This window comes from Enoplosus armatus, chromosome 22, assembly GCF_043641665.1.
Source record: "Enoplosus armatus isolate fEnoArm2 chromosome 22, fEnoArm2.hap1, whole genome shotgun sequence".
Classification (NCBI taxonomy): domain Eukaryota; kingdom Metazoa; phylum Chordata; class Actinopteri; order Centrarchiformes; family Enoplosidae; genus Enoplosus; species Enoplosus armatus.
Window position 1 is genome coordinate 12652107 of NC_092201.1, and position 14058 is coordinate 12666164.

At 40.0% G+C, this 14058-nt stretch overlaps 1 protein-coding gene across 1 annotated transcript in view; it reads right to left on the minus strand.

The window, feature by feature from the left end:
• The window catches only part of LOC139305263 (copine-8), a 71299-nt gene that overhangs the window by 30818 nt on the left and 26423 nt on the right, over positions 1 to 14058 (minus strand). Inside the window, exon 6 of the mRNA XM_070929212.1 lies at positions 9699 to 9775. Within this exon, the coding sequence (XP_070785313.1) occupies positions 9699 to 9775 (77 nt within the window). The remainder of the gene's footprint in view (positions 1 to 9698; positions 9776 to 14058) is intronic.

The following is a 14058-nucleotide window of genomic DNA, read 5'->3' on the forward strand; positions in this document are numbered from 1 at the left end:
GACACTGGCGGCATTAAGTGTGTTTGATAATGATGGGACTACAGCGACTCCTCGGTCCCATGCTAACCATGTACTTGCATATGTGTCTGTCACGTACTTCGTTTGTTTACTCAGTTGATGCTCCATACTGGCGCTGTGGTGTGTTGACCATAGGATATCAAAAATGAGTAGTAAAAAAAAAATTTAAAAAAAATTCTGATTCTTTCCCAAGAAACCAACACAATCAGTCTTGTGACATTTTTCAATAATAGCGGTTGATTACACGCTGGGGGGTGAGGAAGATTTCTTCAGGTTTCCACAGAACATGTACTTTGTTTTATGTTAATGTTTTGAATATCATTACTACTGTTGAGTTAAAGTACAAAAATCTAATAAACGACACTGCATAAGGGACTGCACCCAAATTCTGATTATTGGTGATTAGTCATTCACCTTTTGTATTTCATTTTGGTCTTTTAAAGTGTAACAATTTCAGATGTAAAACAGATGGAGCTGTTTAACCGTTGAGATAAGCTGCGACTGGGTAACATTAGTGCCACCATATTCAGCTCATCAGTAAAGATTAAAAATAAGATGTTGCAGTTCCACGTTCCAATGTGGCATTTTTATTTAATTTCCATCAGATTGTGGGCTCCGATGACACTTCTCTGATGTGTTTATATGGACATTAAACTTTCTGATCCATACTGTGTATGGTACCAGCTGTTGTATCTACAGTTAGGTCTAAAACAGGTGTAAGTCTGGTCAGTGTTAAGGACCTGAGCTTAACATCATTTAAGGAAAAGTCCAACAGATCAATGCAGCGGACTCACCCTCAAATGTGAAAGCACATTATGAAGTTAGACCACTGGAAATGTAATTTTTATGAACACACCCCTGTTTAGACTCTGGTCAGGAACAAACGTCATGGAAAGTTTTATTACTTCACACTGCCTCAAAACATTTCCAAGAAACAAAAGGAACACTGTTGAGCAGGAGGTGTTTATGTGTGTGTGTGTGTGTGTGTGTGTGTGTGTATGAGTGGACCTTTCTGTTGTTGGTAAGGGCAGGTGGACATGATGCATGAGTGTTCCCAAGTTGACCGTAGTGGTGTGTTTCACTATGTAAGTGCACTGTGCAGCTGTGGTGGGGATAGGGGGCGCATGTGTGTGTATGTGTAAGCACTTTCTCTGAATAAACATCATGGTCTCGGAGATGAACTCAGTGACATCAATTACAACACCTTCTCCTCCTACCCAAGCAAACACACACCAGACCTGAATAATGTCTAAAACTGCAAATGTTCCTTTTAGTTCGTTAGGACGTAGACAAGGGCAGCCTGTTTACCCTCTGAGGGGCATCCGCTCCTCTTTAACACCAGTCCAACTCACAGCACACAGCTGGAATTGTCCTTTTTTTTTTGACTGGTAATCAAATGCATTTATATCACCATTTATATATTATCACCTAATGAAGTTGATGTGGCTAATGTGTTAGCAAACAGTGGCAAACTGACACATTGAGCAGACAGTCAGGTGATGCTTCTCTTTCATATTATACAGTCCTTTCATCCATTGTCAATATAAAAATATCAATTGAGCTTTAAATATTTTAAAACTTTATATTTAAAAATTGAATCTATTGTTTTATTTATCTGTTTTATCTACATGTGAAAGGTACAGTACAGATTCCCACTTGTTCATTTTGTTCATAAAGCATATTGATAATGAAATGTGCCCTGATAAAATGTTTAAAACTTACTTGAAATTGTTTAATGTTTGTTTTACTGTGCAGTTATATCGTGGTTAAGGGTATTTTATATGTTTCAATGCTTCGTCACATGCATACAGGGATAGTGACGATGATGCAGTCCTCAGACCAGAATAAGGAGTTAAAGGAAGCTATTCATGCGCAGGAGGAAGAGCTGGACTACATAATTTGACATAACTTTTGAGAGGTCTTGCAATCTGACAAAGCAGCCTGTCGTCTGATGAGTTCTGCTCTGAGAGACCCACCTGGCAGAAATCGACTCAGGCAGTCATTTAGACAGCCCAGAATTGGGGTCGAGGACCTCTGCGTGAATGTAATTCAAGTCTCGTTTTACTCCGGCACAAGGAACTGGGGGGAAAGTGCTTTTGAAATGGCAGACGTATCAAAATGAAATAGATCCTGGAACTGATGCTTTGCATTGAAGAGCTGAGAGCTTTTTTTTTCACTACTTGTAAAAGCAATACCCTTTTCTCAGATACCTGAAGATGGGAAGGAGAGCGAAAATAGCACCTTAGGGAGAGAAGGAACTTTTTGTCTTTTCTCTCTTTCTTATTTCTTTTATTTCCAGACAGCACAGGGAGGTGGAGTCCATTACCACCGAAGTAAAGACAGATTAGAGACTAATCTGTCCTGGTCCAGTCTCCACTTGTGTGTCTGCGCCCTCCAAGTCCAACTTTTTCGGAGCAATAAAGACTCTCTGTCAAGACAACACTCTCTGTGTCTATGTTCCAATTGTTTCTCACCGTCTTACTCTCCATCATGTCATCTCACTGCAACAATATGCAGAGAGAAATGGTTAAAGACGCACACACACCCCAGACAAGCACGCAGAATCCCTGTCGCCATGACAACTCTGGCGAACTGGGGCCCCCACAGTGGGATATCGAATGGGATTCCTCTGCTCGTTATTTCCACAAATGCTTGCGCTGGGGTCATTATTCTGGCAGAGAGATCTGCCTTAAAATTATACGTGGGTGGTAACTGGCAGGATTGCATGGTTACTGGACGAATAATGTATCTCACAGTTTTGCCTTACATGCGCATGCATACAGACACAATATGTGAGAAAGAAAAGGAGGACCAGCTGAAAGCTCAAATCCTAAAAAAAAAAATGTGTGTGTGCATAAACTGCCTCTGAATTAGCTTCTCCACCTCAGAAAACAAAAATGATGACAACACATGAGCAATTAACAACATTGTTGTGCTGCAATCACTTAATGGTTTTAGTTACATGGTGAAATCAAGCTCTGGTGTATGGCAACACTTTTTATTACTCTACAACAGAGAGAGAAAACATGATTCCAGATGTGAAAGAAGCCAGAAAATGGAACATTTTACACGAGTTCATCCTCTCACTCTCAGGTGAATTGCTTTCCTCTTTTTAGTTTATTCATGACACAGAAACGCACTTCAAAGTTGAGAAGTGCTTCAGCAGTATCTCTGGCTCTCTCCCTGTGCGTGTGTGTCCGTGTGTGTGTCTGAGGAAACACTGTGAATCCTCTAATCAAGACACATGGATTTGCAATCAGCGTGTGGCGAGAGACGGGTAATTAAGTCTGGGCCACTTCTGGGGCTGCAGTGTAACACACATGCATGCACAAACAGGAGCATACACACACACACATGTCATTTTCATTATATTCCCAATGAAGGGAGAGTACCTGAATGAGATATCAATTATGATTATAAAACCATGACAATCCATCTATTCTTGGTCATGCCCTGACGAACACAATCATACACACTTTTTACCCTAAAAAGGAAAACCCGTAACCATAATTCTCTCTCACAAAAGGAACATTGACATCAAATCCATGTCACACCAGAGGCAGATAGAAAGTGTCTTTGTCCTCCCTTACAAATCCTCACAATCAGGCTTATATTCACAGCTATCAGCCTTTGTCTGGCTTCTTGGCTCACTTGTGTCTATAGTTCACCAGGGCTTCTCTCTGACCCTGTGCACACTTAAAATGAACACTGAAAGATCTTGTTTGCGGGAACAAAAGAGGCAGAGGCAAAAAAAGATGGAGAGCTGGAAAGGATAGGAAAGAAAGAATTTAGAAAGAATAGACAAAGAAAAAGAGGGATAGAGCCCCCCCCCCCCCCCCCCCCCCCCATCACAAATTGCCTCACTAAATATTCAAGAGACGCTCAAAATGAACACCAGCGTCAGTATTTCAAATGAAAACGTTATCAGTGATAAAATGCATATTTGCTGCAAAACGTCTCAGGTGGTGTTCACTAAACCCAAGTGCTCTCATGCAAATCTAACTACACAATGAGTCAGTGCAACACACTCACGCTTTTCTGTGGTGAAAAAGTCAAAAAGAGGCCTCAAGGGATTCATTTGCTTCAACATGCAGCACTGAACTCACATTTAACTTTATAAGTTACTTCAGAGCGGTTGAGCCTGTAGTGAAAAAAATGATGAGGTTAAATTAATTAAGGTTTTAAGTCCAAATGAGCTTAATTGCATGTTGTGAAAAATCCGATTTCATCAGTCAGCATAAAAAAAAAACAAAAAAAAAAAAAAATCTTAGCAGTTAGCATATTTCCCAAACGGAAAACTGTTTTTATTTTCTCTCATATTGAATTTATTATAAAAAATGTAAATGGGTTATATAACATAATACAATGAGCTACATATATTAGGACTATTTTACCACATCAATTTTCTCTTGCTTATTTATCACCTTCCGGGTTTCAGATCTCAGGTGTAATTTTTCTCTTGTGATACCACTTTCACATGTCTATGATTTTAGATGATACAGAACAAGCATCTGCGTCTTCATGTGTGTTTATTAAGACTGCTGTGATATAACAATGTATGGACATTAGTTCGAGTTTAGTTAAAGCTTTGGATATCATTATGTTTACTGATTTAACGACATACACTCTTTGTAAGAGATGTCCAAGAACTGATACAACAATAAAAAAGACTCTGTACTGACTTTACGACATGGCAGCATTTTCAAGAATGGATTAACTTGCAATACTGAAACTTTATTTTATGGATTATTAAGGATTGGACTGAAATTCATTGCAGGAGGGTAGATTAATGTAGATTAACAGAAAAGAGGGGCAACACACCAGCAGGACTGAGAGTAATCAGACAACAAAGAAACACATGTGATACATGTAGAGCACACACACACACACACACACACACACACTGCAGGTCGGCCAGGAGCGATGCAACACAGGATACTGTACTTGTCATTGTATTGCTGTCTGTTGCTGGTTGCGCTCATTCCCTCTCTCTCTCACACACACACACACACACGCGCACACACACACACACACACACACACACACAGACAGACACACACGCTCCTGAATGCCCACTGGAGTTTGATTGAACAATGCAATTAGCTGTAATTAGCACTCATTAAAATTGTTAAAGATCCCCCCGTCGTGTCAGGCTGCAGGTGTGTGTCTGACGAAGTCACACACACAAACACATACACACACAAAGACACAACCTCAGCAAGACAACGACTGCAACAGCTGTGGCCTCAGTACCTTTGTTTTTAATGAATGTTGACAGTGTTCCTACTTCTGCACCAAATCACTCATGACTTCTCTGAAAACAGGGTCTATAAATGGTCCATATGAAACTTGTGGAACATATGATTCCATCAAACACATTTCAATCAGACACACAAAATATGGAGAGTGAGTCTACTTACACAGCCTGTACTTTCTATTAAAGAACAGAGTTTCTATTTTCCACAACTATTCACACACACTTTCCTCTCAATAATTATAATAACTATAATCATGTAAGAGACATCAAGAATTTTCAATTTAATTTTGCAGCCATTAAAATGGCAGCCTAGAATGGAATACTCCATAAAAGTAGCACTTTATTGATCGTCTTCAGGAAGATTGTCCTCTACATTTAATGCACCATAGGTACTTTGTTGCGCTGGGCAGCCGCAGCACAGTGCCTGGAGACCAACTCCAGTGAAGAGGGCAAGGCCTCAGGGTCAAAGGGGGACAACCATCCCTAAAGCCCAACATGGTTTCTGATGTAGATGAAACCAGAAGAGAGCCATGCAAACTAGGGCTGAAACTAACGATTATTTTAATTATCAATTCATCTGCCGATTATTGTAACAATTAATCGATAAGTTGTTTTGGCTATAAAATGTGAAAAATGCTCATCACAATTTCCCGGAGCCCAAAGTGATGCCTTCGAATACCTTCTTTTGTCCACAACTTCCTGTTGTTGTGCTTCCTGTTGTGCTTCCTGTTGCTGGTTGCTCTCATTCTCTTTCTCTCTCACACACATTTTTTCTTGAAAAATGTCTGAAACAATTTATTGATTATTAAAATAGTTGGCAACAAATTTACTTTCGATTGAATAATGCAGCTCTAATGCAAACATGGGGGCAGCATATACATTCCACAAAGAAAGGTCTAGTGGTGTGTGTACCCACGATTGGGTTCTCTGTGCTGCCCATGTGGAACAGAGCTTCAGTGTAATGCTGCAACAAGCAAATACAGAACATATGCAGTATGAGGCAATGTCAACAGTCACTCAAGGGAAAATTAAGGTGAAATACTGAGAGATCAATAAGAGTTTTGTGCGCACTTTCTGGAATCAAATTCAATGCTTTTGTCTTGTTACCTTCAGGGAAAATCACGACAACAGGTGGCACCTCGAAGAGAACCGAGCCAAACACAATAAATTAGCAAGAAACTAGACTTGATCAAGACCGAAGAAGAACATATTTTCTATTAAAATAAGCAGTGTTAAATCCTGCCCTGTCCTGTTGGCTGATGTCATTTTTCATTGCAAAATAAAAATAGATAAAATAATACCAAATAAAAAAGACCTTTTGTGATTAAAATGAAGGCTTTTTGAGATAATTTATGGCCTTACATTATAAAAATCTAATTCAAGACTTTTTGAAGATGTTTTTATCCGCAGACACCCTACACTAAAAATAAAAGTATATTGTGGGTTTGACAGTCTTAATATTAAAACCTCTTTAGAATAGGATTATAGTTCCATGGAGGAGCAGTGGTGGATTTTCCATTTTTGTCACCGTTATGTGTGTGTGTGTGTGTGTGTGTGTGTGTGTGTGTGTGATGTAGAGTGGAGTGGAGGGAGGGGTTTCTTGAGTAGCCCTTCAGGGTAGACAACATCGTTTTGCACTTTGGAGGGGTCCATAGTGCACATATAAGCATGTGCACACACACAAACTGTACATGGACGGACATGTGCTCTCTCTCTCTCTCTGAGTGGGAAACCTGCCACTGCAATCACCATGGCGATTGCTACTCAAGGGGTTGAAACGAAGAGGAATAGTGGAGCATACACGCACGCACACGCACACACACACACACACACACACACACACACACACACACACGCGAGAAAGAGACAAACACACATACCCAGGTTGCCAGGTTGTTGACAATGTTCAGTGAAGGGATGCCAGCTTGGCCTGTCTAGCTTATTTCCCCCAACACCCCCCTTTTTTCCAGATCTCAAGGCTCATCAAGGCTTCAAATGAACAAGCAAATTGGATTAAAAAGACACAACTGAAAGGAAGCCAAGTGGGCTTCAACCATGAGAGAGAGAAAATATGTGAAACAGAGGAGGCCAAAAGAGCAGCATCATGGGTAAAAGTAGATAATGATGTATCCTAATTGGGGCTCCTAATGAAGCTGGTTTTGCAGCTGATCTTGATAAAAGTATTTAAATATCTTTTGATAATAATGATATCTTAATACAGCGGCACAGTGCACTAATACTAAATTAGTTTTTGTTATGTTTGACACAAAACAGTTATGTACCCTGCATCACAGCTTTCCTCTAATGCAGTGTTTTATAAAATATCTGTGGGGATTTAGGCCAGCAGCAGCACTTCAGAGATTTGGCACACCTGCAAAATGTCACTAAAATAGAGGCAAAGGGATGCTTTTTTTAAAAAAACTGAAAACAGCTCCCTGCCCGAGTGGATATCTTTATCGAAACTGTTTGTTTGTGCTACTCTGTGGATCACTTACTTAAACACTAACAGTGTTTTAAAGAAGCACAGAGGTGCATTTTTGACAGCAGGGGTAGCTGGAGCACAACGGTTTAAAATGAATTACAGACTGGTTTTGGATCAGGCTTAGATACTGATCAATTAAAAATGCTCTGATCGGCCCTAACACTCGCTTAGGCCTACCTAATTATAATGCAAAAAAGCAATGTTTTAAATGCTGACGTACATACATTAGCATTTAAAAATATGAACCTTACATCCTTAGTGCTGTTTCCAAATAGGATATTTAAATTCCTGAATGTCACACTAATTAGATTTTTGTGTTGATGTTGGTGCGGTGACAAACAATCTAATGCATCTGTCATTAATCTAAGCAGTGATTGTCAAACAGCAGGCTCTCATGCACATCAGCGATGACAAATGAAAGATGAAGAGCCTTCCTCATGGTTATCTGGTTTCTGTAAATGCATTTATTCCCTGTGGATAAAGACTGGATGCTGGATGGATAAGACACTATAGAACCTGATGGGAAAGACGCCCCATATAAGTCTTTTTCGACCGTTACACACTATAGTATCAAAACTTACAGGTCACTCTGACAGCATTGATCTTAATGTGTGATGCATGTTATATTATTGAGAGTAAATTCAGTCTTCTTTAGACAAATAAAGCGTAAAGAATGAAGTATAGGCATGAGGATATCTGCAAATGAAAGGTTGTAAATACAAAGACTTGGGGCTCATTTAAGCTATTATGTACTGCTTCCTCTTAGTTGTCATCATTGTCCTTAACTTAACATAACTTCAAATAACTCCATGTACACAGAGAACACTTTGTAAACTCGCACATGCTGCACCACTGACAAGTGGGACAACAACAAGAACAAAAAAAGGAATGTAAAAGTATAATTAGGCTCACACCTTCATGAAATGCACACAAGGAAACATATGTATTCACACACAAACAGATGCAGATATTGAAATCTATACGTGTCTCTATAAATATATATATGTGTGTTGCTGCAGAGGACTGGCTGCCTAACAAGCCTCTGTGTTTGTATGTGTGTGAATATCTTCGCGTGTGGGAGTATTTGTTTGCGTGTGGCTGCATGTGTGTGGATGTTAATTAAAAACCTGTAGGCATGTACCCTTCCTCAGCTTAATTTCCCCAGAAACAGAGGTCAGGGATCCACCCTCAACACTGCTCGAGTCTCTCCAATTACCAAGCAGTAGCTTTTCTTCTATGCAGAGTTAAATATACACATATCTCACCGCTGTAAAGCTCTATACCTGACACCTGTTACATTCACATTCTCTTCCACTGAACTGTAACTGTAGCTTATTTGGCTTACAGGATTTCAGTGTTTTGCTTAAGGATATACTGGCTTGATTGTTAACAAGTCACCTTGTTATTCAATTACGGTACAGATGGATACCAGGTGGATTTACAGTCTCACAGATTGTGAGACTGTCACTCACCAAACTTCATGGAGTTCATGAATGCAAACTTCACATAATAACAAACCAAGCGCTGTACTGTATGTTATGTATGTATATGCTGTATATGCTGCATGCATAGATGAAGGTGGCTAGTCACTCGGCCCACTTTCACCATTATCACAAAAGTGCAGCTGTAGACTACTGCAACTCATGTCAAGTGTGCTGACTGCTGAAAGGAGACATTGGTCGGGAGGGCTCGTAGAGGATGAAGCCATGGAGGACACAGAGAACAATCAAATGCAGGTATAAAACATGCTCGCACATAGCCAACGCTAAGCACAGCAACTCCCAAAGGAAAATCCTGGGTCCTACTGTATACTCTGTAGGGAACAACATCCCTGACAGCTCTGACAGTCATTTGATCTCGTCTGCTGCGACTATCAATCAACGTTGGTCAGATAATTACTGAAATATCGGCACACTCCCAGCTGTGAGAACATCTACTCACCCAAGAGCTTTTTCCGAGCGACTGCCCAATGATCCAACCACCTCTCCGAGGGTACAGTAGGCCTGGCCCAGAAAATCCTGCGGAGTTAGAGAAGGAGGGAGAGAGTTTCAAAGAAAAACATCTCTTTTTCTGTTATTCAGGCAAGGCATAACACAAAAAAATATAATATAAAAAATAAACACACGTAAAATTCAATCGATAAAAATAAAACCAACTCAATAAAATTACTCATAGCCAGAAAGAAACAAAAGGGACCCTACAGGCAAAACCATTTCAAATACCTCCGTGTTCCCCACTGACAGATAATATCAGCAAGTAGATTGAGCCTTCCTCCCACCAGCCCTCACACCTGCCCCACTCTGCTCCCTTGCCACTTTCCCGGTAAATTAAATCGCCATCACATAATGAAACAGCTGATACTGACAGAAAAGCAGAGAGACGGAGAGAAGAGTGCAAACACAATTCTGTGTGTATCAGACCTGGAAACGGTTTCTAACTGAATGTGTTTGCATGACAATGTGGAATTTATAAATGTTGTCGGCCTAAAACAATAGCAATCAGTTTCCTACATAAGCCTTAAAAAAACAAGCCAAGTCTGAAACACAACTAGTGTTTCCCATACATAGGCTAGATTAAGACCCGCCCAGGTAGATAAAATCCAAATACCATTTTTTAAAATACAGACGCACAATTGCCATTTCACAATAATCATACCGCGGAACACTACAGCGTGCGCCGCCTAGCTACAAAACTTCAGAGGTGCACGACCGTGCGCCAGAGACACTATGGTGACCATAAATCCAGTCTTAGATAGGGCATTGCTGACTGTGTTATTATTATCATTTTCTTTTTGACAATATGTCAGTATTTGAGTGCATTACCTGTTACAGTAAGAATTATGGCCAATGAGTCCCTGTTGAATGCTTACATTTGACATGGCATTTTTTGATTTCCCTGCTGTACCGAAAACATAACAAACCATGACTGCAAAACTGAGGTACATACCGAACTGTGAATTTTGTGTACCATTACACCTCTAGTGTTGGATGCCTAAAAAAGAGTGCCTTGTTGTATTTAATGTGTTAATATTAACGTTCCACATCTTATTTTAACCTATGAGGGTAGTTGGACTGGCTAGCTAATAATGTTAGCCTTGACACCAAACTGAACAGTCAGTGCAAAATTATGTATCGATAAATTAGCTAACTAATGTTAGGTCTCTCTGTGTTATTCATAAATCTTCATTTGACCAGTTTATTACTGAACCAATTACTGAAGTAATTTCTAAACCTGTGGGAAACACTGCACACAGCGGTCAGATCCCTCTTCTCTAATTGCATGGGAGCGATTACAGAAACATGCCATCCTTCGTTCACCAGGGGGCAACACTGGTGAGAGCGTTTGTCATTATTGGACACTGTCTCCAATATCTGACTGGAGCAGCTACAAGCAGCACTAACATAATGGATTCTCTTTGCTCCATTGATTTGCTTCATCTCTATCTATCTACATGGCTGGCCTGTCTAGTTCATTGGTCACATCAGAGTTGGATACAAACAGTCCCATGACTTTGATTTGCCCTAAACTAATTTGTTTTGGCAACAGCAAGTGCTGAAATAACATTTTAAAAAATTTGTTTTATGATACTTTCCACTGTCTATGATGTAGAGGCTGTGCAATAAAGTCACAAATCACCTAGCAACCGTGGCTGTTGCCAGCATGAGGTCCATCGGAGAATTGGCTGTGTGCAACTACTGGCTAAATATATAACGGCATGGGCTAAAAAAAGATTTCATGTGGAAAAAGAGATAGTTGTGTGGGTGTAACTCCATTCAGTAATGTTCCAGAAAAATCAACAGTTTCATAGATAAGACTGAGATCCACAGCGGAGGAGGAGTTCAGGGGGAGTGTGAGCAGATGGATATAGATGGTTCAAAAACATTATGGATACCAGTTTAAAGGAGAAGATACTGGGAGCTTCTCATCCATGAGTCGGCACCAGTCTTAAGCTTTAATTTTCAAATCAACTGCAATCTTGGCAAAATCTCTCAGAACTTTGGGCCACGTGTTTTTGTTTTCTTCTTTTGACAGCACTGCACTACCGATGACAAAGTGTGGCAGCTCAGTAGCATCAACGTACTGCATGCATTTTGTGGTGGTCTGGTTTTGGAAATACTGTTTTGACTATTTTGAAAAGTCAATTGTTAGAGTTTGAAACAACTGCACTAGTGTTGTACTAGTTTGTACAACTATGTACATCAGTGTTTGCTCTTCAGTGTCTAGCCCAGCCAGCCCACCCACATACCTAATGACACATGATACACAGTCACACGATTTCTATCATAACTATTTCATATTTCTCACGCAACTCTCGACAACAAAGTCCAAAAATGTCTTTGTTTCCTGGTTAATCAGTTTCACAATTTCTAATAATCAATTATTCATGTTAATAAACTGCTAATAAATGGATTTTGGTCCAGAGTCTCAGCAGGTTTGCTAACAAATTCAAGAGATAACAGAAAAGTTTCCTACTTGAGGATAAACATCTGCCAGAGGAACCTTTCACAAATTGGCAGCACAAAAGTCATTCTAATTTTTGGCTTTTAAGTGATTTATAAAGTATTAGTGGATGATTTATTCATTATTAACAATGCCATTAGCTTTTGATTCAGACGGATACCACATTTTGGAGCTCAGAGCAGAAAACCTTCAAATCAGCTTTTCAACCCATTTCAGATAAATGCCATAGATTTGCAATGAATTTGTGTGAGCATGTTCATAATAGATCAGCATGGCTTCCATCTGCGTATAGAGATACTGAAGATTAGATTAGTGTGATCTCATTAACAGGACAGTGTCTTATCTCTCCCCACTCTCTCAACCCGTCCCTCTATATTCAAATGATGTTCAATTCTCTAGAAGTTTAAAGAAAGTCTTCCATTTAATATTCTTTAAAAGCTGTATGTTTCTAACATTTGGACTGAAATATGCTCATTTATCTACATACTCCTCTTTAAAGCCTCAAGTCACAAATTTCCCATCTCCTACTGTTTCTTCCAGTAATCCCCACCTCTTTCCATTTGTTTATGACGCAAATGACAGTCATGTGACTGTGTGTCTATGTTGTATAATATGTGGGTGGACCAGTTGGGCTGGACACTGAAAAGCAAACTCTGATAAGAGCTAAGGGCTGGAGTGTGTCGCCTTAGGGCAAAGCAACAGTGGCTGCCTGCAGCTCTGCTCAGAGGCAGACTGGGACACAAAAATCAAGTGAGTGTAACTTGAAATGAGCTTTTTTACAGACACACAAATATACATATAAATATTGCATATACACAGTTGTAGCAATTATCTTCCAGGTGGTGAGGGAGGATGCAATGCATGATTGCACACTGGCTATTACGGACATGGAAGCTATAAACGTCCAACTAACGGCCAGAGGTTGTGAGTAGAACAGACAGCTATGTGAGACTGATAAGACAATGACAGTCCAGGTCAGGATGGGCCGTTACCACAGAAAACACCTGCGCAAGCATGCCTCAGATAATACTGAAAAGCCGATTTCATATAAACAGGCATGTGCACACAAGATTACAGACAGACACAGACCTTCAGGACACACATACACTGTGCAGCTCAGTGAATGCATGAAAGTTGCCATTTAAACAGTCATATCCCCTGTTGCTGCACAAAAACAGGGCCACCCCTTACAGGAAAAGATAGACATTTTGGGAAATACGCTTAATTTATTTCTTGCTGAGAGTTAGATGAGAAGACTGAAACCACTCATGTCCATACGCTTAGTATGTTGCTACCGCCAGTAGCCAGCTAATGTTTAGTAACTAGATGCTACTCCACTCAATTCATCAAACAAGAGATATGTGGTTCAAAATGACAGATCCCTGGTGATCTCTTGGTCCAGTCAAGGAAAACCTTTGCAAGGGTACAAGCTGCATCTGACTTTTTGAACTATAATCCCCATGATGCAGTAGGAAGGACACAGCTATTATTGTTTGCAGGCAAAGACCAAGTTATCACATTGTTGTTCCTAATTACCATTATGCTAATCACTGCTATCAATGGGGAAAAGGCAGAGTGGACAGGGGAAATTAGTGTTTATTTAATTTCTAAATTAACTACAGGCCGTTCAGGGAATGTGCTATTACAGTAGATGATAAACACACTGATTGTAATGGCCAGATTACTGTTATGTGGCTGAAATGAGGCTAATGGGAGGTAATGATAAGGACAGCAATCATGCTCACACAAACACTCGCTCACACAGCAAAAGTGTGCAGAGACAAAAAATAATGCAAACATACATGCCTCAATGTGCGCACAAAAACACACATAATCAAGT